Here is a 25,858-nt window from a genome sequence, read left to right as displayed (position 1 = left end):
TTTGTTGTTTCTTTTTCTTTTTTTCCTTTTTTTTTTTGCAAACCCTACTCATTTCCCTTTACTATCTTCTCTTCTTCACCACAATGAACCTTTCCTTGGAACAAAGAAAAATATTTAAGTAAAACCAAATGACATAGTGACAACATGAGACAGTGTATACTATATTCTACATCCATAGTCCTTGTCTCTCTCTTGAGAGGAAGATGATTTTTTAAAAAAACAGATCTTCAGAACCAAAATTTTAATTTATAATTAATTCACCAGAATTTGTCCAAAGTATTATTGTCTTAGACCTGGAAAATTTTTAAATTAAAAAAATGGGGGGAAAGCCCTATAAATTAAAAAATTTGTTTTTTAAAATTAAAATTTAATTAAAAATTATTTTTTGTAAATTTAAAGATTTTCAAATTTAAAATTTTTTTAATTTAAAAAAACTGCTATTTTTATAGTATCCTGCAGTTATTTTCTATCACCCTCAGTTTCCTCAGTTGTAAAATGGGATAAAACATAACACCTCCCTCCCAAGTTGCTTCTAAGGATCAAATAAGATATTTGTAAAGTGCTTGTCCCAGTGCCTGGCACACATAGTAAGTGCTCAATAAATGCTTGTTCCTTTTCCTTCCCCCTTCATCCTTTGAATCAGACTGCATTCTCAAAGAGCAAACTATAGAAGTGAAAATGATAAGAAAATCAACATTTCTTGACACCTAAATGCTAATTAGAGTCAGGGCAATAGCAGAGGGAAACTAAGCAGATCACTAGGATTTCTCCTAGTGTTCTCTTGTCTCTCTGGGATTTACTGGCTCTGCATTCACTTTGTGCATTGAAATGTATAGTATATCTAAGATATTAAAAATCACTTCCCCCCTCCCCCAAATCTAATAACTCTAGTAGTCATAATTAGAAAACCAAATTGGAATGAAATAATTTGTGTGTAGTGAATATAGTACAAGTAATATTTTATATATGTGTGTGTGTGCGTATATATGTATATATACAGTCCTCACATACACACACATACACACACACACACATATCTGTATCTATGTATATGCAAGGCAGCTGGGTGGTACAGAATATAGAGCTCTGGGCTTGGAGTCAGGTAGACCTGAGTTCAAATTTGGTCTCAGACACTTACTACCTGTGTGACCCTAGCCAAGTCACTTAACCTTCTATGCTTCAGTTCCTCAGTCTGTGAAATGAACTGGAGAAGGAAATGGCAAACCACTCCAGTATCTCTGCTAAGAAAATCCCAACTGGGGTTGCAAAGAGTTGGACACAACTGAAAAAAGACTCAACAGCAACAACAACAACAACACACACACACACACACACATGCGCACACATGCGCACACACCTGGTCTTACTAGCAAGTTAGGTAGGCTAAGTTGTCAGTTACCCACTTGAGTTAGCAGCAGAGCCATAACTCTGCTTACTTGCTTGTGACCCGGGGCTGCTTCTTATGAAGCTCCTTTCTGATACTGTCTCTCTCTATCATGCTTTTAGCTGTGGAGATGATCTACACATTCTTTCGATGGGCACTTTGTTTACTGTGTTAAGAAGTTCTAGGCAGTTTCCTTGTATTATTTCTTGCATTTTGGTTCGCAAAATATTTGTGGTCTTCTGGGAGTCTCATAATCCTCAAGTTTTCTCTACATACTGTCTTTGAGAATTCTGTGCTTTACCTGTATTCAGCTCGTGCTTTCTTTTAATGTTACTTCTTTTTGATTCTCTACTATTAGATTGCCCTTCATTTTATTCTATTTGCATTCCCAATAACTTATCACCTTTGGTAAAGTTTGCCACAGTGGATTCAAGTTTTTTCCCCCTATTCTGACATTTATTTATGTTGTACAGATTATAAATTCTGCTTTTACAACTCTTATTTCTGTTTTAAACCATTCAGGAATATCAGGCTGTAACTCCATGATCTATTGGGAATTCACAAGAGTCCTCTCTGCCTCATCAGATATTGATTCATTTTCCTTAGTCTTGTGAAGGAATTCTTTGAATTCATGAATGCTTTTACCTCTTCTGGAAGCCATATTCCCTTTTATTATTAACATCCTTTTTTTTTTTGCAGGGCAATGGGGCTTAAGTGACTTGCCCAGGGTCACACAGCTAGTAAGTGTCAAGTGTCTGAGGCCAGATTTGAACTCAGGTCCTCCTGAATCCAGGGACGGTGCTTTATCCATTGCATCACCTAGCTACCCCCATTAATATCCTTCTAATTAGTTTTTCTACATATGCACATAACCTTAAAATGAGTTTTCTTTCTGTGAAATCTTTGGTATTTTTAATCATTTTTCCCTTTCACCCTATTTCTCACTTTTTCTTGGGTGTTGATTTCTTTTGATCCTACATATCACAACATCTCAGACTTCTCCCAATCTGAGCAATTCGTTGTTCACCAACGTTAGCCTCTGCCCCAAGTGACTTTTTAGGGGAACAAACTGGCCCTGGCTTAATCCTGGACTCTTACCTTTAGGCATAGGGAAGAACTATGTAATGACCCACATCTTTACCCATTTTCCTTTAGGCTTCCATTCTCTGGCACAGAATGATGTCATGCCACTTATGCCAGCCTAAACAAATTTTTGCTGTTTGCATCTTTAAAGCACTGGGAGTAGGGCAAAGAGGCTGGGTTTTAGTGTTCAATTCTGTTGCATCTGTGTGGGTTGGCTTTTGTAGCACTGCTGGGAGTATGGTGGGCAGTTGGGGGAAAGTTTGCTGAATGAGGAGTTAGGGGTTAAGGATTCTTTTCTGTTCTTAATTCTTCCTAGGTTTTTACCTCATTTGTGTTCTTGGTGTCTTAGATCATGAAGATAGCTGAAATTGCCATATATATATATATATATATATATATATATTTTGGGGGGGTGGGGTGGGGTGAGGCAATTTGGGTTAAGTGACTTGCCCAGGGTCACACAGCTAGTAAGTGTTAAGTGTCTGAGGCCGGATTTGAAGTCAGGTCCTCCTGACTCCAGGGTCGGTTCTCTATCCACTGTGCCACCTAGCTGCCCAAATTGCCTTATATTTTGAGCATTATTCTTACTTTGGAGAGCTTCAGGAGGTTGTAAGGATGAGAGAAAATGTATAACTGTCCATCTGGTTGGTCAAGTGACTCAGTTATTTATCTACTCTCAATTAAATATGAAATTTGAGCCCCAGCCACTTTGCACTGATAAAATAAAACTTTCGATTTAAAAAATCCCAAGACTTTAGAGGTTTTTCTTCTGTGTTTTGTCCTCCCTGAGTTTCCAATCTTATTTCTATCATTCAAGTAAGCAGAACAGGGGCAGAGTTAAATGACCATCTAGATGTCAGTGCATTGATATACATATACTGAGGGAAAAATATACAGTTTATACACATAGTTTTTAAGGTGGCTATAGTCTCCTACCAAAGGAAAAGGGGAGAGGAGATAGGTTTGTTTTCTTTCCATCTATTTATCAATGAGAGAATGGGCAAAGTAAGTAATTAATTGTCAGGAGAACCTAATGGCAAGAGGATCTCTCCCTCTCAGGAAGGCTCTGTGGGTTGTGGGCTTAGTAGGGCAGACAACCAATAGACCAGTTCCAAGATCATTTCTGTTCAGTGCTGGGATTCTTTCCCTAGTTCCCCAGTGATTGCCTCTGTCACTGAAAAGTATCAATACTATTCACATTTAGAGTCAATAGACATTAAGTCACTTAACCCTCATTGCCCCACCAAAATAAAAAAAAGCTTATTATGTGCCAGGCACTGTGCTAAGTGCTGGGGATACAAAGAGAAGCATAAGATAATTCCTGCCTTCAAGGAATGGCAGTCAGGTAGTACAGTGGATAGAACCCTGGACTTGAAGCCAAGAAGATCTGAGTTCAAATGTTACCTCAGACATTTAATTAATTACCAGACCCTGGGCCAATAATTTAACCTCTGTTTATTTCAGTTTCTTCATCTGTAAGACAGGGAATAATGATAATGATAATAATAATAACAACAACACCTATCTCTCAACAGGGTTGTAAGGATCAAATGAGATAATATTTATAAAGTACTTAGTATAGTGCCTGACATCATAGCTACTATATAAATATTAGCTATCGTTTGTTATTATTATTATTATTACTATTATTAAACTTATAATCTAACAGGGGAAGAAAACACATAAAAGAAGCTTTACAAAGGTGGAGAGGAAAGGTATCTGCAGTCCGGTGGGAAAGGATCTGAGGAGGAGTGAGTTTCATGTTGTTTTATCTTGTAGGAAATCAAGTCCAGGAGAGCAACTGAGTGGGAAACAATGAGGTGAATGCCTTATGTACCTTCCTTAATTGGTGGAGAATTTGGAAGGAGCTCTCTAATATCTCCCTCCCACCTTTTCCAACCATAGGGCCAAGGGATGCTGAGGAGGAGTAAGTTTCAGAGTTTATTTCATGTTGCAAAATGTTGAGTTTCTGGAGATTATGATGTGCAGGAGTGTAGCTGAATGGGAGATGACAAATGAATTCCCTAGGCACCCTCCTTAAACTGTGGAGGACCTGGGAGCTCTTCAGTGTCTATTCTCATCATCTCCAATCCCAGAGAGAGAGGAACCCCAACGACAAGAGCATTCAATACCAGAAGATGCTCAGCTCAATCACTAGTGACAGAATTCAGCACAAAGAGTCCAACAGAGATGTTCTTCCAGCACTATCCTTTGCTCACCTTCAACATCACAGTCTTTGGCTCTGCATTGTTGATTCTCCACATCTCATTGCCTACTTGGCTTCTCCTGCCCACTAGTCCTCTTCAAGGGCAAGGTCCAAGAAAGTGACCCAGGAAATTTATTGTTAGACAAAATAGGAAAACCTCAGAGATTAGAAAGTGATACCAAAAGGATTTGCTTGACCAAAAGTGGTTCATACCTGTCTTATCTCCCTTCTACTCTGAAGCCACCCCCTTTACAAAAAATTCCCAAAGGTAGGTGACACCAATAAATGTTGCTTGGGCTTTGAAGAAATCTGTGTTTAATTAATTAACAGTGTTAAATGAGTCATAGACAAAAGTGCTAAATAAAGAGATACCCCAATGAAATTAAAATAATATACAGGATACATTTTGGGTTACTTGTATATAGTTTTTTCCCTCTATTTGCTACCTATGCTTTCTATTTGTTCCTTCAATACTTCAATGGATCTGTGACATTAGAGATATGAATTATTGCTTCCATTAGCACAAATCACAATTCATCCATGTTTCCTTATCCTGTGCAACTCTTGTCTGTGCTCTTTGACCATGGAGTCAAAGATTGAGGATTGGAAGAGACCTTAGAAGTTGTCTCATCCAGCTCTCTCAGTATATAGATTCCCTGAATGTATAGATAAAGAAACCAAGGTAATAACATCCCCTTCCCCTGGATGCTTCTCATCTTATCAATCTCCTTTATAAAATGTGTGTCCCAGAATAGAACATTATACTCCAGATATGGTCTTACTAGGGCAGAATAAAGAAGGATTAACATCTCCCTCTTCCTGAAATCTGTGCTTCTCTTAGAGAAGCCAAAGGTCATTATAGGGTTTTTGTTGTTGTTTTTGCTGTGTCCCACTGTTGATTCATATTAACCCAGTAGTATATATTAAAAACACCTTTTCAGGTAACCAAACTATTTAGCCATCGCTTGCCTATTTTGTATTTATAAAGTTGATTTTTTGAACTCAAGTATCAGACTTCATATGCCCCTATTAAATATTCATCTTATTAGATTCAGCCCTATTTTTTTTAACGGGGCAATGGGGGTTAAGTGACTTGCCCAGGGTCACACAGCTAGTAAGTGTCAAGCGTCTGAGGCCGGATTTGAACTCAGGTACTCCTGAATCTAGGGCCAATGCTTTATCCACTGCACCACCTAGCTGCCCCCTCAGCCCTATTTTTTAGCCTGTCAAGATAATTTTTTATTCTGAATCATTAATCTAGTACATTAGTGATTTCTTCTTGCCTTGTGTCATCTGCAAATTTGATAAACATTGCTATCTCTACCTTCATCCAAATCTCTGATAGAAATGTTAAACAACATAAGAGCCAGTACTAATTCTTAGGGCACTTCATTGGAAACCTCCTTCCAAGTTGACATGAAACTAGTGAGCCTAGGCATTAACTAGAACCAATCTAATTGTCTAGCCCACATCTTTCCCCCATTTACTCAAATATCACATGATATATTTTGTTATATTATTTTGCTAAAATATAAGGGTAAGTTATATTTATAGTATTCCTCTAGCAGAACTGTTCAAAAATTAATTTATTATGACCTATTGTTGATTAAAAAGCCATGCTGGTTCTTTTTTTTTAAATCATTGAAGTACCATAGAATTATAGATAGAGATGAAAGGGCCCATAAAAGTCATCCTGTCTAATCTCCCCATTTTATAAATGAAGAAGGGGAAGCTCAGAAAGGATAGATGACCAGCATAAGGTCGCATAGATAGGAAGTGACAGAAGCAGGATTTGAAAAGCTTAATTTCTTAATGCTGCCAAATGACTCTAAATATGCAAATTATATATTTACATGGATAATTATTCACTAATTTTTCACCTCCTTTAAAAATATATTTTATCTACATGTAGAAATCAGTGTATTTTCCTTATTGGTCACGTAGATAGAGATGCTCTATCCTGCCCTTATATTTAACATAATCAGGTTATACCTGGAAGGACTTCTATATAGTTAGTATAAATATAGTACTGATACTATTTTAATTATTTTCTACAAGAATTATGAATTGCTTTTGAGCATCACAATAGGAATTTTTAAAATTTAGGCACTATCCCCCCCTTTTAAAAAAATAAAACAGGGACTATAGATACTGTTAAAATAAAATTAGGAAAGTAAAATGCTATTTCTCTAGTCATAGTATTGTTAGATGTGCAATATTAGAATCAATATTACCATGGAGAATGAAAAGAAATATTCCTTGATAATATATGTAGAGATTGCCAACAGATTAAATACCTACACAATGGAAATCTATTACGTTAAATTTCCATGTACCACCTATAGCAACTCACCCTTCAAAAAGTGCAGTGTTACCAAAATTATAGATGGTTCTTGTAATAGGCCTAGATCTTATCTAAAGATCAAAACTGAGTGTTTTGTTTTTGTTTTTGTTTTGGCAGGGCAATGAGGGTTAAGTGACTTGCCCAGGGTCACACAGCTAGTAAGTGTCAAGTGTCTGAATCCAGATTTGAATTCAGGTCCTCCTGAATCCAGGACTGGTGCTTTATCCACTGCACCACCCAGATTCCCCTGAGTGTGTCTGTGTTTTTTTAAACACAAATATTAGTTTGTTGATATAGACTTTACCCAGAGAGTTGGCAAGTTGCAAAAGATACAGCCAATTTTAGCTCTTCTCATTAATACAGGTCTCTATGCATCTTCAAACTCAGTAGCCTATAGATGCACCAAAGACATGCATGTTTCAAAACACTTTTGTACTTGCAATATCTCTGAAGTAAATATTCCTTTGTAAAAACATTTTTTAAAACTAAGTATAGACCTATTGGGTAGAAAACTCAACATGTCAATGAAGCACATTTAGTCTATTCTGGAATCTTATCCTTAAATCATAGCAACCAATCATTTGTGTTAAGGCATCAGAAAAATACTGTTTTAAGCTTTTTATCTTTTTCTTTTCTTTTTTTTTTTTTGTTTTGGTCCTGCCCTGTGATTTTACCAGTATAGGGAACTTCCCAGAGAAGAAACCCCTTCTATCAATGCATAGCATTAATTTTTTTCTGCAGCTTAGTCTTAGAATACCAGGGGGAATAAAAGGTTTAGTGATTTTTCCCAGAGTCACATTGACAGTATTCAGCAGAGGAGAGAGACTCAAGCCTGGCATTAGAATCTCGAGCAGGCCTTCTAGCCATGTGGCCAGATTGCTTCTCATTTTATTTTTTTTCTTCTTATTTTTGGAGGCAATCAGATTTAAATGGCTTGCCCAGTTTCAGACAGCTAGTAAGTGTCTGAGGCCAGATTTGAATGTCCTCTTGACTCTAGGGTTGGTGATCTATTGCCTTTCATTTTAAGCTGGTGAAGGAAAATAATTGACTCATAAAAATGACTCAAACCTATCATTTTATAATTTATTGTGTTTCCCAATAGTCAATTTTTTCTAGATTTGCTGAATGGAGAAAAAAGAATGAAAAGGAAGAAATGAACAGTGAGGAATCAGAAGAACAGGAGAGAGTGAGTTTCTCACCAGACCTCCGGTCTTTGTAACATCTACTGACTCTTCTTCATCTATTCCCCCTTCTGTTCTTCCCTTCTCTTTCACTTAAAAGTTTATTTGAGCTCCTCTAAGTATTATCTTGGAGAAGGCCTAAGGTGTTGAAGTTTCACAGTGAAATTCAGAAGAGGCAAGAACTGGGAAAGACTTGAAGAAGAAAAGGAAGCAGGAAGACACTTGCTTTTATCATGATAATAGTAATGAAGTCTAGGCCCAAAGGTTGAGACAAAGGACTAGGTTACTGTCCTCCAGACTGTTTCCTGCCAATGAGGTTCATGAGTCACCTTAACCAGGCTGATTAGAGAACTACAAAGCCAAGTAGGTTGGGTTTGACTTCCTATCAGCATATCAAGACCACTCCAAACTTTTACATGACCAACATTAGGGATTTAAATGGTAATATGAATTTTTTTTTCAATCTGGCAGGAAAATTTAATAAATCATGTAACTCCTGAGAACTGTGGTAATGGAGCAGGAAAGCTGTAGTTGGATTTTGTTGAGATTTCTTACAAAAAGCCATCTATGATAAAAGTGGAAAATAAAGTTTTTAATTGAGAACATCAGCAATTTTATAAGCGAGAAAGGGGACACACACACACACACACACAGAAAACTAATAGATATTGTGTATATATACATGTAATTTATACACACATGTATATTCTGTGTGTATATGAAAGTCAATAACTAGTATAAGGTTTTTTCCCACAAACACTATTTTTCTATAATAAATGCACTACATACACATTGGTGTGCCTAAACAGATGTATACTCAATTCAAGTTAGCCAATTTTTTTGCTCATGCTTCTAATACAAAATATTTTCAAGACATGCTTAAACTTAACCTAGTTACTCACTCATATTGTATGTGTATATGTATATAGTAAGGTATCTTATCTATAAAACAGATTCAATTTTAATAAGGTTCGAACCACTATCCTCCGAGATTCTTGAACTATCCTGAGCCTATTCTTATAGCTGAAAATGTCAAGATACACTGTGAGATAGCCCCTGCCTTGAGGCTGTATTCAAGAATGATCTGGGAAAAGGAAACAGGAAGAGCCAATTAGCCACTTTCTTTTATTTCTCCTTCAGTCCTGCTGGGGTGGAAGTTGTAAGTAGCATGCAAGCCATTCTCTCATTTTCTAGGATTGTAATATCATAATGCGGATCAGGTACCATATCCTGATTCAATGGCTTTTGTTCTGCTGGTCCTAAATGTCTTAACTGTAATTACAATACTTTTTTCTGGCCATTCCTGAGTATTCAACTTTAGTGGAGAGAGGAGGAAGAGGAGACCCAATATATTTTGATTGTCTTTTGACACATATTTATAGACATCAAAGTCTGAAAATTTTTTCCCATGCAAATATTAAATCCATTTTATCAGACATGGTGATACAAAGATGAAAAATTATACTTCCTGCCCTCAAGGAACTTTCATTCCATTGAAAGGCAACAAGACATGGATAAAGAAAGTGTAATTTAGAATAGAGCATGATAGGGGAAAAGAAGAGATGGAGACTTTATTGCTCTAGGAAGATTTTAGGAGAGAGAGAAGGTGCTTTCAGTTGGATGACATCAGGGAAGGCATTGCCCAGGAGATGGCTATGTGAGCTGAGCTTTGAAGAGAAAGAAGGATTTGGGCAGGTGGAGAGGAGGAAGGAGTGTATGACTGATAGGGAATTGGCCTGTATCTATGTGCCAAAGTGGACTAGTACAGGTTGTGTAAGACACTAAGAGAATTGTTAAGAGTCAGATTTGACTGGAGAGAAGAGGCCTACCTATAAAAGGTAGGTTGGAGACAGATTATGGCAGCTTTAATCTTAGGCTAAGGAATTTTAATTTTATCCTATAAAAAGTAGGGAGTCATGGAAGCTTTTTGAGTAAGGGATGACATAGGATTATACATTAGATTTTTTAGCAGTTTTGGGAAGAGGGAACACAGGCTGGAAGAAGTTAGAAAGTAAATGCCTACCATAGAATAAGCACTTAATAGATTTCTGGGCAAAGATCATGAGATTTTTGAACAAGGGAACATTTTTCAAACTATTTACATAAAAATTCACATTCATCTAAACATGCATAAATATATAGTATATATATTAATACATATTTGATAAAATAGTTGATTGATGCAGAGGTAGCTAGAAATACAGGGCTTGGGGGAAGCTAGGTGGCACAGTGGATAGAGCACCGGCCCTGGATTCAGGAGGACCTGAGTTCAAATCCGGCCTCAGACACTTAACACTTACTAGCCATGTGATCCTGGGCAAGTCACTTTACCCCAATTGCCTCACCAAAACAGAAAGAAAGAAAGAAAGAAATACAAGGCTTGAAGAATAAACTGAACAGATATGCATATATGTTTTATACACACTAAATATATCTATATGAATACACATATATGTGTATCTATCTTCCATCTCTCTGTCTGTTTGTCTATCTGTCTATCTATCATCTACCTATCTACCTACCTATGTATCATCTATTTCCATGAGAAAATTAACTATGGTAGTAGCATTCATGTGTGTGAATATAAATCCAGATATATATACACATATATTTTCTTGTGTGTGTGTGTATATATGTGTGCATCTGTGTATGTATGAAAGATAAACAGCTATAGATACATGAGTGAAGTAGCTGATATAGAAACAGGATGGATGGATACCTATATATATGGCTATAAAAATATACATGCATATGGACATTTAATCTGTGTTTTTTCTAACTTGGTCTTCCTAGATTCGTCTGTAACCATCAGCTACCTCTCATGCAAATAGATATACATATTATATTTATTAGTAATAATGGCATTTATATAATAGCACTCTGTGGTTTGCAAAGTGCTCTTTGTGTTATCTCACTTAGTCCTCACAACGACCCTGTGAAGTAGGTGCTGTTATTATCCCCATTTAACACATAAAGAAAATGAGTCTCAGAGAAGATGTTTGGCTTGCTCAGAGTCACACAGCTAGCAAGTGTTAGAGGCAGCATTTGCTGCCTAAGTTGAAGCCCATTGCTCTACCTTAGCTGCTCCAAAGGTGTGTGTGCTTATATATACATAGAAAGACTAATGTATTTATACATGCGGGTATGAATCCTACTTCTGACATTCTTGTCTGTGAGTGTGAGGAAGATAATCTGCCTGAGTTTCAGTTTCCTTATCTGTAAAATGGGAGTTGGGGGAAGGGGAAGGATTGAGGGAAGGGAGTAAGACTGAGCAAGGTGGGCTCCAAGGGCCCCTCCTAGCTGCTTCTTTTATTCCTATCCCTCTACTTCATGCTCTCATCTCTTCCCTGGAGTGTTGTAATAGTTTCTTGTCTGCTTGCCCTTCCTCTCTCCAGCCTCTCTCCCCTCACTGCTTGCCCCTGCCAGACAGCACTACACATTGGAAAGCTTGTGGGATTTGGAGTCTAGACGTCAGGTCTTTGTCTGTCAAATGAGAGGGTTGGTCTAGGAGGCCTCCAGGGTCTCTCCCAGCCCTACATTTTAAAAATATCCATGTGCATATTCTCACACACTCCCGTGCTTGCATGTGCACATAAAGTGCCTCCTCTAAAGGAACATCCATTCTGGATTTTGTTTAACTAGCTCTTGACAGAGTGGCCATCTCGTAAAAAAAACACTGGATTGTTATTTGCTATTGATTATAATGAAATACAATTATTATTCTCCATTATAAGTACTTTAAGTTTCCCTGATTGACAGAAACATGATGTGCCCCATACATACTGAGTTTGAGACAGCCTGCTGGTTAGTATTGAGCTGTAAGTTTTAAATGGATTAGAGAGAAGTGATGTCTGGCCTTTTTCAGTTGTGTCCAACCCTCCATGACCCCATTTGGGGTTTTCTTGGCAAAGATACTGAGGTGGTTTACCATTTCCTTCTCCAGCTCATTTTCAGCTGAGGAAATTGAGGCAAACAGGGTTCAGTAACTTGCCCAGGGTCACACAGCTAGGAAGTGTCTGAGGCCAGATTTGAACTTAGGAAGATGCGTCTTTCCTGTTTCTAGGCCTGGAATTCTATCCACTGTGCCACCTAGCTGTCCTCTAATATATCTAGTCTGAGCATATTTTGAAGTCAATCAAGTAGAGAAGGTCAAATCTAAAATTAGAAAAGAAAAAGTTAGAAAAGGGGGGAAGAGTCCAAATAAGAGCAACATCACAATTCACTACAGATAACAAGAAAAATGAAATCACAGGCAAGAGCAGAGTCAGGTTGAGATAGTCAAGGCATGGAAAGGATTCCAAGTAAAAGGTAACAATTGTGAATAGTTAGGATGCAGAATTTGAACAAAGGGGCAGAGGGAAAGGGGGGGGCACAGAGAGAGAGAGACAGAGAGACAGAGAGAGACAGAGACACTTTTGTTAAAGTGATTTCTTAAGCACTTGTTCCAGGTATTGTGCTAAACACTAGGGATACAAATACAAGGTCTTTGCCCTTGATGAGCACATCTTCCAATTGGGGAAGACAGGATATGGAAGGGAGCCAAAGTGGAGTTGTTTACTACCTGGGCATGTAAAGACCTGGTTCTCACAAAAATAAGGTGAAATCTCATTTATCAGAACCCAGATAGGAAGAGGCAGAGTCCAAGGTTCTCCTAGGGTTGAGTTGAGGATGATAGCTGTTGTACAGGCAGCATGGTATAGGGATGGTAGGGTGGGTCACACAGCAACTGCTAGAATATGTGCCTACTCAACCCAGGGCTTCCTAACTCGGAGACTAGCTCTCAGTGGCTGAGAACCTACTTGGCTAAAATGACTTTTCACTTTGGTATATATGTATTCACCAAACTGAACACAGAACCTTGTACCTAGTATCCACTTAATAAATGTTTGGATTGATTGTTGTGTAATGATTGGAGTGATACCACCTGCTGGAGAGTTACTGTAGGAAAGCTTCACCATGAGGAGAAGTCTAAGGGCAAGCCATGTGGTCAGTTCCTTGGTGTCAGGAAGTGACGTCCGCTCGTGCGTACTGTTTTTCAAAGCTACCAGCCAGTCAACTTGAGAAGCCTCCCATTTCTGGGAGGAGAACACGAATTAGGAAGCAGATGCTGGCAGAGGGGTTCTTCCTCTTTGGGTTCGAGACATCAGCTTGGTGGCAGGACTTCAGGTGGGAGGTTAGGAAGGCTAGGATTTCCATGCTATAAGAAATCTGTTTTCAATCTTTCTCTCTCTTTACTATCTTATATCTTTTAATAAACCCTTAAAAGCCTAAATGCTTGGTGAATTTATCAGTGATTTTATCTAGTTTCCCCCCAAAACTGGGGGGGGACAGATTAGAACCCACATTTAGATTTTTAAACAACACAGTTGCTTCCTGTTCTTCAAAGACCTACACACTAATTAGGAAAACAGGCCATATTTCAGAAAAGATAAATAATAATACAAGGTATTTCTTAATTACAGGATGAAATTTATACATTAAGTGAGATGTGTTTCCCAAGCAAGACCTATCTAGATCGCTTATATGAGATGTATGTCATCTCCACTGCTAACATGGAATCATCTTTGAGGTGAGTTCATTTCTGTTTCAGACTCATAGGACATACAACTTTTCATAGTGTTTAGTCCACATAGAGTCACCTCCCTATTATCTATATCTATGGAGAATTAATGAAAATAATTTAAATTTGTGGTTAATCAAAAACATTAGGTCATCCGCCCAATTTCACTAGGGTCCTAGGAGACATCCTGCAGAGTCCAGTTCAGAGTGAAGCTTCTCCCTGATGGGGCTTTCTCCATTCTGAACTGAGGTTATTTCTGAATTGCTCTAGATATATATACAGAATTTAGATAGTATTCCAATTCAATATATTGTAAAATACATTTTTTTTGTATTATTATAGACTTTGAAACCTCAATTAACCAGATTGTTTGGCTATTGAGGCAGTTTGGTTAATTGAGGATGACCTAGAAACCCTTTTCCCCCCAGGAATTTTTAATTAAAAATCTTTCTAAAGTATAAAGTATATTAATCCACTTTGTTATCTACTAGATGGTAAAATATAGTAAAAGGAATCTAATCTTTCAGTACTTAAGAGTATTTGATTACTCTGAACACACAAAGATCAATAGTTACTTCTTTGAATAAATCTCTGATATCTTCCCTTTCTCCTGATTTACTCCTTTAAAAATTAAGTGTGGTCATTTGTTGTTGTTGTTGTTGTTGGGGGCAGGTATTTATGGTTAATTGGATTTGTTTTACTCTAGTACTTTGATCTTTTGAACTCCGTTTGTAGGTTTTGGAAATTGTGACAAAACTTTAAAAAGTAGTTTAACATTTTTTTTTCTAAAATTTTCCACACTTTCTATTTCATCCCTTAAAATAATTATCTGCTGAGCAGTTATTTGGTTCATAATGTGAAATATTGGAGTTTAACTTCAAATACTTTTCATTGAAAGTGGTTTTCTGTGTATTTCTATGTATTACAAACGAGGGGAATGATCACAAGATCACATCAAACAGGAAACTAAGGACTGACTAGCTGTGTTTGAGAAATTAATTATCAGATCTCCTTCAGAGAGAAGGTGTCCTTTTATGAATCTCCTGGCAATGGAGAGCTGCCTGAGTGATACTTAGAAGGGATAGTCAGACTCAGGAATCTTAGTATTAGAGAAACTATGAGCCAAAACTAGATGTGCTCTGTGAGATAGCTGGGAAGAATGGGAGGAATAGGAGAAATAATGAAAGCCCTAGTCCCAAATGGATATCTTAAACTTTCTTTCTTTCTTTCTTTCTTTCTTTCTTTCTTTCTTTCTTTCTTTCTTTCTTTCTTTCTTTCTTTCTTTCTTTCTTTCTTTCTTTCTTTCTTTCTTTCTTTCTTTCTTTCTTCTTCCTTCCTTCCTTCCTTCCTTCCTTCCTTCCTTCCTTCCTTCCTTCCTTCCTTCCTTCCTTCCTTCCTTCCTTCCTTCCTTCCTTCCTTCCTTCCTTCCTTCCTTCCTTCCTTCCTTCCTTCCTTCCTCCCTCCCTCCCTCCCTCCCTCCCTCCCTCCCTCCCTCCCTCCCTCCCTCCCTTCCTTCCTTCCTTCCTCCCTTCTTTCTCTTCCTTTTTCTCTTTTTTCCTTTCTTTCTCATTAGTTGATTAATAAGTATTGAGTTGAATTGAATCGATTCATTTTCAATTGAATTCAACAATAAACACCTACTATATTCCATAGGCTAAGAAATGATAGAAATAATAAAAAGAGTCTTTGTCCTCAAAAAACTTAAGTTGGATTCCACATTCAAATTCAGTTATATATCAGAAACAGAGAAGAAAGTGCTGAGGATGCAGTGTAGTAGAAGCAAAATCTCAAATCTCTAAAGATATTAGTGTCTAGTCTTAGAGCATGTAATTCCTCAGTTTAATATGTCAACATAATCCTTGTAGAATCTAGAAATATTCCATGTTTGATTTATATGCAGGTAATCACAAATTCCTAGAAGAGAAAATTATGTTAATATGAATTATTTGGCAGTTTCTATACCAAAAAAACCCCCATAATCTTCTTCTACCTTAATTTTAATAATCATTAATTATACCAACCTTTAGTTAAGCAATATTTTGTGGTGAATTTAAGGGACATTATTTTCAACAACACACACACACACACACACACACACACACACACGGAAACATCTTAAGGCCACTTTGAAGCACAGTGTAAATAGATATGGCATATTCTGTATGAGACTTGGGTGATAAGGATTTGGCCAGGAATTTCATTGATATTGGGAACTTTAAGGTGAGGAAATTCCCTATGCAGGTCTGCACCTTCTCTGAACTTTATAGTTTTGGAAAGTTGCTTCATGCCTTGGAGGTTGAATGGCTTGCTCAGGGTCAAGTATGTATGAGAAGCAGCCCACGTTGTCCTGGTTCCAAGGTCAACTCTCTATCCACTAGGCCAAGCCATATTGTTATACATAGGGGCTCATTCATAGTGTGTAGGTCATTTGGTTCTACAGTATTCAAGGAAAATACAGACGGCTATATGGCCAATTGGCTGTGCAACAAATCCAGAGAACTCTAAGGAGGGGAGTCATGGAGATAAGGAATGAAGCACCAGCCAATGAAGGACGGGACACTAACCTTTTTGAATATGAAAAATGACATAGACAAAACCAATGCCATTTATCTCGAGCAAAGGATTTTGCTAAACCTTTTTAAATGACTTCTTGCTTTTGTGATGGGAGAGATGGGAACTGACATGAGGAGTTACAGCCTCGGTCAGATTTAAAGCCTGACTCTTCAGAAATTCGTTTTGTCACGCCCTCCTAGGACCACCATGAAAAAAGTTTCTTTTGAAGGAATATTAGGGATGTGAGAAACTTGTCATTTTTTCATTTGTTTATTTTTGACAGACAGTTATGAGAATTGCCACAGCAGAGGAGTCTCTGGTCATTTGCAGGAGAAAGTCTCTCCCTAGTTTAGTGACCAATTCAGGGTCCTGGCTATTAGCATTTGAATCAAGCAGTTGTGTTGTTTTGATTGAAAAGAGAAACCAAGCCTTTGTTGTGGCAATTTAAGGGCCTAGGTAATTTTCCAGCATCCTTTAATCAGTTCAAGTAGTTGGGGAAATGGCAATATATAGGAAAAGTGTGTTCTAGCCACTGAAATGTAAATGTGACTGGCCTCCATGAATGTTCCTCTAGATTAGCCCTTGATCCTTAGCTTTTGTAACTTACTGTCCTTCAAAAATTGAACCATGGGCCTGCTAGGTACCTTTTGGCTTTGGGCAGGCTTTTCCTCACTGTCAGAGGTTGGTAGGATCTTTAGGGCATGTTAGTTATTAGGCTAAAATTAGGTAGTTGTCAAGCTAACAAAAAAAAAAAACATGTTTAAGGAGGATGATGGATGGGGCTGGAATGAACTCTTTACAGCCAAGACTTTCTTTCAGATGGTTTTTGTACACTACAAACAAAGGAACAGCAATGTAGAAAAGACAAAGCTGAACCAAGGCCAACTACTAAGCTAACTTACTGGAATACTTCACCTTGAAGAAAATGTTAAGCCAGAGCCCAGGAGGATCTGTTGAAATAGTTTCTCATGTTTCATTTTGAAATGTCTTACCCTACTGGGATAGGGACTAGAATTATGATTTCATTTGTATAGGGAACTCCCAGAATGAGTAGAGTTCTTCTACCAACAGTGCATGGATATCTTCTCTCCAGCTTATAATCTTAGACAGTTTCTTAGAGCACTGAGAGTTTTTGGCCCAGAGTCACATAGTCAGTGTGTGTCAGAGAAAGGATTGAACAGAGATCTTGAGTCTCACTTTTTAGCCCAGCGCACCAAGCTATCTCTGCTCTATTGGCTATTTGGTACCAATTCCACCAAGTTAGGGCTTCCTCTGGCTTCACAATATCTACCTACCTATCTGTCCTTTCCCATGAATAATAGTTAATACATACCCTCTAAGGCTTGACAAAACAAACTAACAAAAACCAAACAAAACTTATTTCAAAATGTGTTCAAACAATAACCCATAAGATTTAGAGGTGGAACGGGAAGTGTCTTTCTTCAGCATGGCCTTCTTATTGTCAATAGAGCAAACCAATATCGTTTGTCTATTTGGGTGAGCAGATTTCCTTATCTCTTTCTTTTTTTTTTTTTTTTTTTTTTTTTTTTTTTTTTTTTGGTGAGGCGATTGGCGTTAAGTGACTTTCCCAGGGTCACACAGCTAGTAAGTGTTAAGTGTCTGAGGCAGAATTTGAACTCAGGTACTCCTGAATCCAGGGCCGGTGCTTTATCCACTTCCTTATCTCTTTCTTGTGTCTCTAGGTGAGTATACCCATGTCTCTTTTGCCCATATCACAAAAATGAGGGAATGTCGATGTGAATATGTCTTCAGACCCTCTCTATTACTATTTCATTAGAATGTGAGCCCTTTGAGAGCAAGGACCCATCTTTGCCTTTTGTTGTATTCAGAATGCCAGCGCAGTGCCATATACAGTAGGTACTTAATAAATACGTGTTGACTGACTGGGTGACTTCAAAAGGCAATAAATGCATAGAGTAGAAAGGTTCCTTTTATTTCATGAGAATGAAAACTTCACATGCTTAGGTTTTTTTTCCTCTTTGGAAGACAATTCTTTATTACCTTTTTGAACTATAAATGTTCCCTTATGCTTTTGGAATAAATTAATTTAGTAATAAAGTATTTTCAGAGAACTCTATATCAAAACCCAGCTAGGGAGTGCTAAGGTGGATAAGGACAAGATTTAGTACTTCAGGTTGAGCATAAAAATTTTACTTCATCTTTCCTTAGGTCAGTCAACAAGCATTTATTTTTAAGGACCTACTATGTTCCAGGCACTCTTCTAGGTGATAAGAATACAAAGTAAGGCACCCGCTGCGCCGCCCCCCCCCCCAAAAAAAAACCAGGCTCTGGTCTTGAAAAGCTCACATTTTAGGACATTTGTATTGCACATTTCCTTAATGCAAACCTGTAATAAACACACAATGTAACCATATATAGATTATAATATGTTTCCTCACCATAAACCTGGGATGTTTTTTTGTGGGGTTTTTTTGGGGGGTGGAATATTCTGATACCTTCATCTGGCTTCATTGCACCATGTCTTGTTTAAGAGACAAATCCTATCTGGGGTTTTTAAGCTAATGCAACGTTCAAAAATATAAAATCTAAAAAGTATTAAAGGCTATTTTCCCAAAAGTCTTTTGTTTGGAAGCATACATCATTTAACATTTTCTCAAATCATTTGGGAAGACAGGTTTAGAATCATGAAACTACTTATTTAAAGAAGAGTCACCTTTTGAGATTAAGCCCTGAGTTGAGGCTATCAAAGTTTGTTTGCTTTGCACATTGTTCTTTGGCAAGAGGCCTCTGAATGGTGTGGGATGTTACAAACCAGCACAGTGTGGGATTCAGTATCTGGACCAAATGGGGAGTGTCAAGGGTGACTCTGAATATCCTCATTAAGCATCTTAGTTAATGGGGACTTTAGAAGGACCAATAGGTTCTTGTAAGTCCTACAAGCAGTCAAACACCTTATAGGAAGTGCCTGGGGATTGACCTCCCATTCAATCTATGACCAGTCTGGAGATTCATTCTGAGGGAAAAGCAAGTAGATCTGGGCCTATTTTTATATAAGTCAAAATATCTGATAGGGATTATTTCTGTGACTGTTGCTGTCTTCTCGTACAGCAATTTAGAATTGCCGATGACATTAAAATTGATTGAGAAAGCACCCAGAGAATTGTTTCTCAGGCTATGCTTCTCTCCATCAAACCACATTTGCCCCTCCATTCTTGTTTAACAAATATGCTTGTTTTCTTGCATTTCCCTTTTCTCTCTACATTTGTGAATGTCCACCTATTTCTGGAACTTTGCACTTACTATCCCTCTGAAAAGCTGTTTCTCTTTCTTTTCAAAAACTTTCTCAAGCTTCATCAACTTCAAGAAGCCCTCCATGACTTACACACCCCCACCCAACAACTAGCATGGGGTCTACTTGCTCCTCTCTTAGAGTAAATCTAAGGGAATTGGGCAAATCACTGAACCCTGAGCATCTTTAAAATGTGAGGATTAATGGAGACCAGAGGTTTTTAACCTGGAAACTGTGGCCTTAAATTTTTCAATAGAATTCATTATTTTTTTGGTAATCCTGTGTATTTTATGCCTTTTAGAATCCTAATCAGAGAAAGATTCCATAGTGTTCACCAAACTGTCAGAGGGGAATCAATGCTGCCAAATTTTAGAGTCCTTTCTCTAGTGATACATGAATGATATTTTAGTGAGTAGGGCCCAGTCATTTTTATTTTTTTTATTTTTTTTTTTAGTGAGGCAGTTGGGGTTAAATGACTTGCCCAGGGTCACACAGCTAGTAAGTGTTAAGTGTCTGAGGCCAGATTTGAACTCAGGTACTCCTGACTCCAGGGCCGGTGCTCTATCCACGGCGCCACCTAGCTGCCTCTGGGCCCAGTCATTTGTAACCTATGTGCCAGGCAGTAGGCTAAATACGAAAAATGGGAAAAAACCCATCCCAGCTCTTAAGGAGCTCAAAGTAGAATAGGGGAGACAGCATGCAGACAAATAGGTACAAACAAGATAATAGACAAGATAAATCAGGATAATTTTAGAGTGAAGGCACTATTATTATTATTATTATTATTATTATTATTATTATTATTATTATTTTCAGGGCAATGAGGTGACTTACCCAGGGTCACACAGCTAGTAAGTATCAAATTTCTGAGGATGGATTTGAACTCAGCTACTCTGGAATCCAGGCCTGGTGCTTTATCCACTGCACCACCTAGCTACCCCTTTGAAGGCACTGTTATTAAGGAGGATCAGAAAAGGCTTCATGCAGAAGGTGTTGTTTTAGCTGGGACCTGAAGGAAGCCAAGAGAGAGACATGAGGAGGGAGAGCATTCCAGACGTGAAAATGCATAATTGAGAGATGGAGTGTGGTGTGTGAGGAACAGCAAGGAAGGCCAGGATCACTATCTTAGAGTATGTGGAGGAGAACAAGACTGGAGAGGGAGAAAGGGGGTCAGGTTGTGTGAAGGGCTTTAAAAGCCAAAGAGATTTTCTATTTCTTTCTGGGGGTAATAGGGAGCCACTGGATTTTATTGAACAGGGAAATGATCTGACCTGCACTTTAGATTAAGAGCTCAAAACTCCTCAGAGGTTACCTAGTCAAAACCTCCACCATCCCACCTCTCACAAAAGAGGAACCAGACTTAACAAAAGTTTGGTATGGGGCAGCTAGATGACACAGTGGATAGAGCACCGGCCCTGGAGTCAGGAGTACCTGAGTTCAAATCCGGCCTCAGACACTTAACACTTACTAGCTGTGTGACCCTGGGCAAGTCACTTAACCCCAATTGCCTCACTTAAAAAAAAAAAAGTTTGGTGACTTGCCTAAGTCACAGAGATAAGTAATACATACAGTAGGGCTAGGAGTCTAACCTATGTCCTGTAGCCCTGAAGTCAGTGCTCTTTCTACTATTCCACAATCTCCAAACTCTTCTGAGGCAGATAGGTGCCAGAATGGATAAATGGACCTAAAGTTAGAAAGACCCATGTTCAGATCTGACCTCATGCGCTTACTGGCTGTGTGACCCTGGGCAAGTCATTTACCTCCTGGAGATTTTGTGAGGTAGGTGTTAATAAATGCTTGTTCCTTTCCCTTCTCTTTAAACTCTAAATACTATGATCCTACATCCTGATCAATTGACTCAGTAGATTTAGGAATCTTTAGTAGCATTTGTTTTACCCTCTTCTAAGGCAGTTATCCAGCACTGTATATTTTTAATTATTTATTTATTTTGTTTTTTTCTCAATTACATGTAAAGATATTTTTTGAGTTCCAGATTCTTCTCCCACCCTCCCTCCCCCGCTCCTGAATCCAGTAAGCAATTTGATATAGGTTATACATTACAATCATGTTAAACATATTTGCACATTAATCAGAACAAAAGGAAAAAAAAACAAGAAAAAATAAAGAAGAACAATAACAAAATGAAAATAGTATCCTTCAGTCTGCATTCAGAATCCATAGTTCTTTTTCTGGGTGTGGAGAGCATTTTCCGCCATAAGTCTTTTGGCATTGCCTTGGATCATTGCAGTGCTGAAAAGAGCCAAGTCCATCACAGTTGATCATCACTAAATGTTGTTGATACTGTGTACAATGTTCTCTTTATCCAGCATTATTATGTATTTGTACAGTGGGAATATATATGTTGAGCATATCACAGAGGTGAGATAGTACAAAGATTTTATAAATATACACAATTTAAATTTGATTTCTAATAGCAAGACATATTTATTACTTTTTAAATAAAAATATCATAGATATTGTTCCAATTGCTTTGTGTTTTGCACTGGTCTATGTGTCTTATCACCCTATTAAATAAACTCCATGAGAGAAGGCTCCTCTTATATTAATAACCACCCCCTTTCTTTGCCTATAATACATATTTAAAATTATTTGTTAAATGAAATCAAATTTTGAACTGAATTGGTCAGTCAATATCCTGCTTACTGGCTTACCTCTTGGGACTCTGTCTGGTCTATACCCTTGGGAGGTGTACTTATTTCAGTCCTGGCATCCCTTCTGAAGTTCTGATCTCCACTGGTATAGTACTAAGAAGGTCTCTGGCCTTTGTGGAAGTGGACCCTATGGCCACCAATCTTTCTTCCCATGGTTCCTAATTTTTTAGAACTGGTCCAAGCCTGGAATGGATCCCCAGCCTATCTCATTATGAACCCAGAACCTAGGGACAATCTAAGGATGGGCAACCTGGGCTTGGAGTTGCACCATCCTGATAAATGACATGTATGTTATGGCAATGGATTTTGGCCCATGGCTTTCTGACCAATTTGTTCATTGTGACATCTCCTTGGAAAGTTCTGATTTTTCATACTGCTGCTATTGATCAAGGATGGCAAAATTTTCATAAGCCCATTACACTTGCAGGAATGCTCAAGAAAAACCTTTCTTTATTGCTGCAGGCAGGCTTGTTTCTTTTAAAGCAATGCCTGGTCAAAGCAAGAAAAAAAAAGAAATATTTAAGCCATTATTTCAACAGCTGCTGTGTATTCAAGGGGTGAAAGACCTGATTACTTTCTTCTGAATTTGCTTTTCTCGGTTTGGTGCTAACCTGGGAAGACTGCTTGAGAGAAATGACCATTTTGCAGATGTGGATAAAGAGTGTAGTGCCCGTGATCTGGTTAGTAGTTTACTGATCTAGAAAGAGCAACAATCTGTTAAATTCAAGATGGGTGGGGAAGGAGGGGCAGAAATGGAGGTTTGGTATGTGCCCCCCTTGGAGGAAGTCTGATGTTAATAACACAGTACCTTTTCACATCCTTTTCCCTCAATGAGACCTTACAACTAAGGCTCTACTATGTATAGAAGAGAGGGAGGCAGCTACTCAAAAGGCAGCCAACAATTGAGAATAGAAAATGAATGCCCTATTCAAATCATTTGTTTTACTGTGGACATGGTTTATAGTTCATTGTTTAATGATTCTGGTTATTTTGCTGGATAAGGAATATGGGGGCTGAAAAGGAAGCAGGCAAGACCGATCAGTCTTTGGTTTCTGAGACTACACTGAGTTCAGATTAAAATCATGTTCTGTAGTCTCATTTCTTTCTCTTTTTCCATCCCATCCTCATCCAGTTATATAACATGATTTCTTCCCAGTTAATAACAACAAAGGACAGAAAGTGAAATGGAATTGTGATGGGTTTAAAATTGGGCCCAGAATTATGGGGCACAGTTTCCTCAACTCAGATAACCAAACAGATAATTCTTTTTGGCCCGTACTTTCCTGCAAATCAAATTGGTCACATAGAAAACTGTTTCTAACATTCTTCTCCCAATACAAAAGGACAAAATGAAATTGAACATGTCCTTTATTCCTGGAAGCTGGATTTCCTGTTTCCAAATAACAACAAGCAGCCAATGAGACCCGTGAGGACAAAAGCAGCATTCCCAGTTCATCGTCAGGAAACACAGGCACAACATCACTTGGACGTCTCCCACTGTAAACTCCGGTCCAACAAAAAGGGAAATCCAAAATGGAAACATGACAGAAACAAAGCCATGGATGTGTGAGTATGTCCTTGAGTAGGAGAGAGAAAAATGCTAGAAAGTGAAATTTGGAAATGGAACATAAGTATTTTAATATTGGATCAGGAACACAGAGAGTCTGATCTTAGTCTTAGCTCTGGTACTGACTTTATGTAAGATATTAGAAAATATCACCATCTCTTTCTGCTTCAAAATGTCCATCAATTAAAATTATATATGTATATGTGCATATACATATAATACTTATGCATATTTATACATATGCGTATGTGAGTACACACATACTTCTGCCTTTTACATGGGATGTTGTAAAGATGAAGGAAATAATGAGATGCCCTTTAAATTCTTTTGAGGTGCACATATATACACACACACACACACATATGTATGTGTGTGTGTATATATGTATATGTATACTTTTAAGTTATTGTCCTGCTTATGATTATCTTTAGCTAAATTACAAGGGTCAATTGATAGGCCTGACTTGGGACTACTATGAAAGGGAAGAAGAAAAAATGTTAAACATTTCCATAGATATTTAATGAAATCTTAATCAGACATGGTTTTAAAAATGAAAAAAAACTTCCAAATCCATCTATACCCATACAATTCAATATTGTTGATGGCCAACATTCTTTTTTGCGGGGTAATGAGGATTAAGTGACTTTCTCAGGGTCACACAGCTAATAATTGTCAAGTTGATGACCAAAATTTTAAGACTGCATGTTTCCTATGATTTCCAATGTTCTGGATTACTCATTTCACATAATATGGCACATGATGAAAAAATTGGTAGCTTATATTTTTTGTTTTCATTCCCAAATTCCAGAAAAAAATGTTATCTTACAGCCACTTCTTCAAGTGACAAAAGGATAAAAAAGCTACCTGCAATGTTGAACAAAAACGTCTCAAACCTGAAAACATCCAATTTTATCCTGGCTTCTTGGTATGTATAGAATGAGTCTGTAGGACAGTCTTTTATTTTATTTTATTAAAAAATTTTTTTTTGTTGTTGAGGCAGTTGGGGTTAAGTGACTTGCCCAGGACCACATAGCTAGCAAGTGCTAAGTGTCTTAGGCCAGATTTGAACTCAGGTCCTCCTGAATCCAGGGCCAGTGCTCTAGCCACTGGGCCACCTAGCTGCCCCTTATAGTACAGTCTTTTAAAAATTAGCCTGTGGGGCGGCTAGGTGGCACAGTGGATAGAGCACCGGTCCTGGAGTCAGGAGTACCTGAGTTCAAATCCGGCCTCAGACACTTAACACTTACTAGCTGTGTGACCCTGGGCAAGTCACTTAACCCCCAATTGCCTCACTAAAAAAAAAAAAAAAAAATTAGCTTGTATCAGCTAGGTGGCGCAGTGGCTAGAGCACTGGCCCTGGATTCAGGAGGACCTGAGTTCAGATCCGACCTCAGACGCTTTACTAGCTGTGTGACCCTGGGCAAGTCACTTAACCCCAACTGCCCTGCAAAAAAAAAAAAAATTAGCTTGTATGCAGCACAGAAAACAATAGAATATGGACTTAGCATGGTAGAATGGATAGATAGAACGATAACCTTAGGACCAAGAAGACCTGGGTACAAGTTCAACCTACTCCAGATAAATATTTTGCAACTCTAATCAAGGCTCTTATCTTTACAATTGCTCTCACAAATTTCTAAAACTGTCAGTTGCAAAGAAGGTTCCAGTTTGCATTGAATAAAGATCACAAGTCTGTCTCTGTGCTTTCATCCCTATGAGTTTAGAAGTTAGAGAACCTGTATTTTAATTCTGTTAGTTTGGGACCATTGTCACTTTTCTTCCCAGGTCTCACTTCTCCTATGACAGAGGACTCTGAGGATAATTATTTGTTAGGTTTAACTTACCTTGTCCCCTATAAATTTTACCATTGAAAATTGTTTCCTTATGACAGTGAGGCTAGAGGGTGACAAGCTCTAAGAACAGTAACGGATGAGTATATGTCATTCAGACCCAACTATTAGGTTGGCCATTATCAAGGTGATGAATTGTTTTTGGCCATAGCACCTTTCAAAAACTGCTATAGAAGCATTATAACCA

General features: G+C 37.9%; 1 protein-coding gene across 3 annotated transcripts in view; it reads left to right on the top strand.

The window, feature by feature from the left end:
- Positions 1 to 25,858, top strand: part of LOC122755562 — a 153,847-nt gene that overhangs the window by 123,339 nt on the left and 4,650 nt on the right. For all 3 annotated transcript variants that reach the window (XM_044004173.1, XM_044004172.1, XM_044004174.1), the window contains 5 exons: positions 8,120 to 8,203; positions 13,661 to 13,767; positions 22,874 to 22,934; positions 23,636 to 23,820; positions 24,630 to 24,746. In XM_044004173.1, coding sequence (XP_043860108.1) covers positions 8,120 to 8,203; positions 13,661 to 13,767; positions 22,874 to 22,934; positions 23,636 to 23,820; positions 24,630 to 24,746 — 554 coding nt within the window. The remainder of the gene's footprint in view (positions 1 to 8,119; positions 8,204 to 13,660; positions 13,768 to 22,873; positions 22,935 to 23,635; positions 23,821 to 24,629; positions 24,747 to 25,858) is intronic.

This window comes from Dromiciops gliroides, chromosome 4, assembly GCF_019393635.1.
Source record: "Dromiciops gliroides isolate mDroGli1 chromosome 4, mDroGli1.pri, whole genome shotgun sequence".
Classification (NCBI taxonomy): domain Eukaryota; kingdom Metazoa; phylum Chordata; class Mammalia; order Microbiotheria; family Microbiotheriidae; genus Dromiciops; species Dromiciops gliroides.
This window is presented reverse-complemented; position numbering and strand designations above follow the sequence as displayed.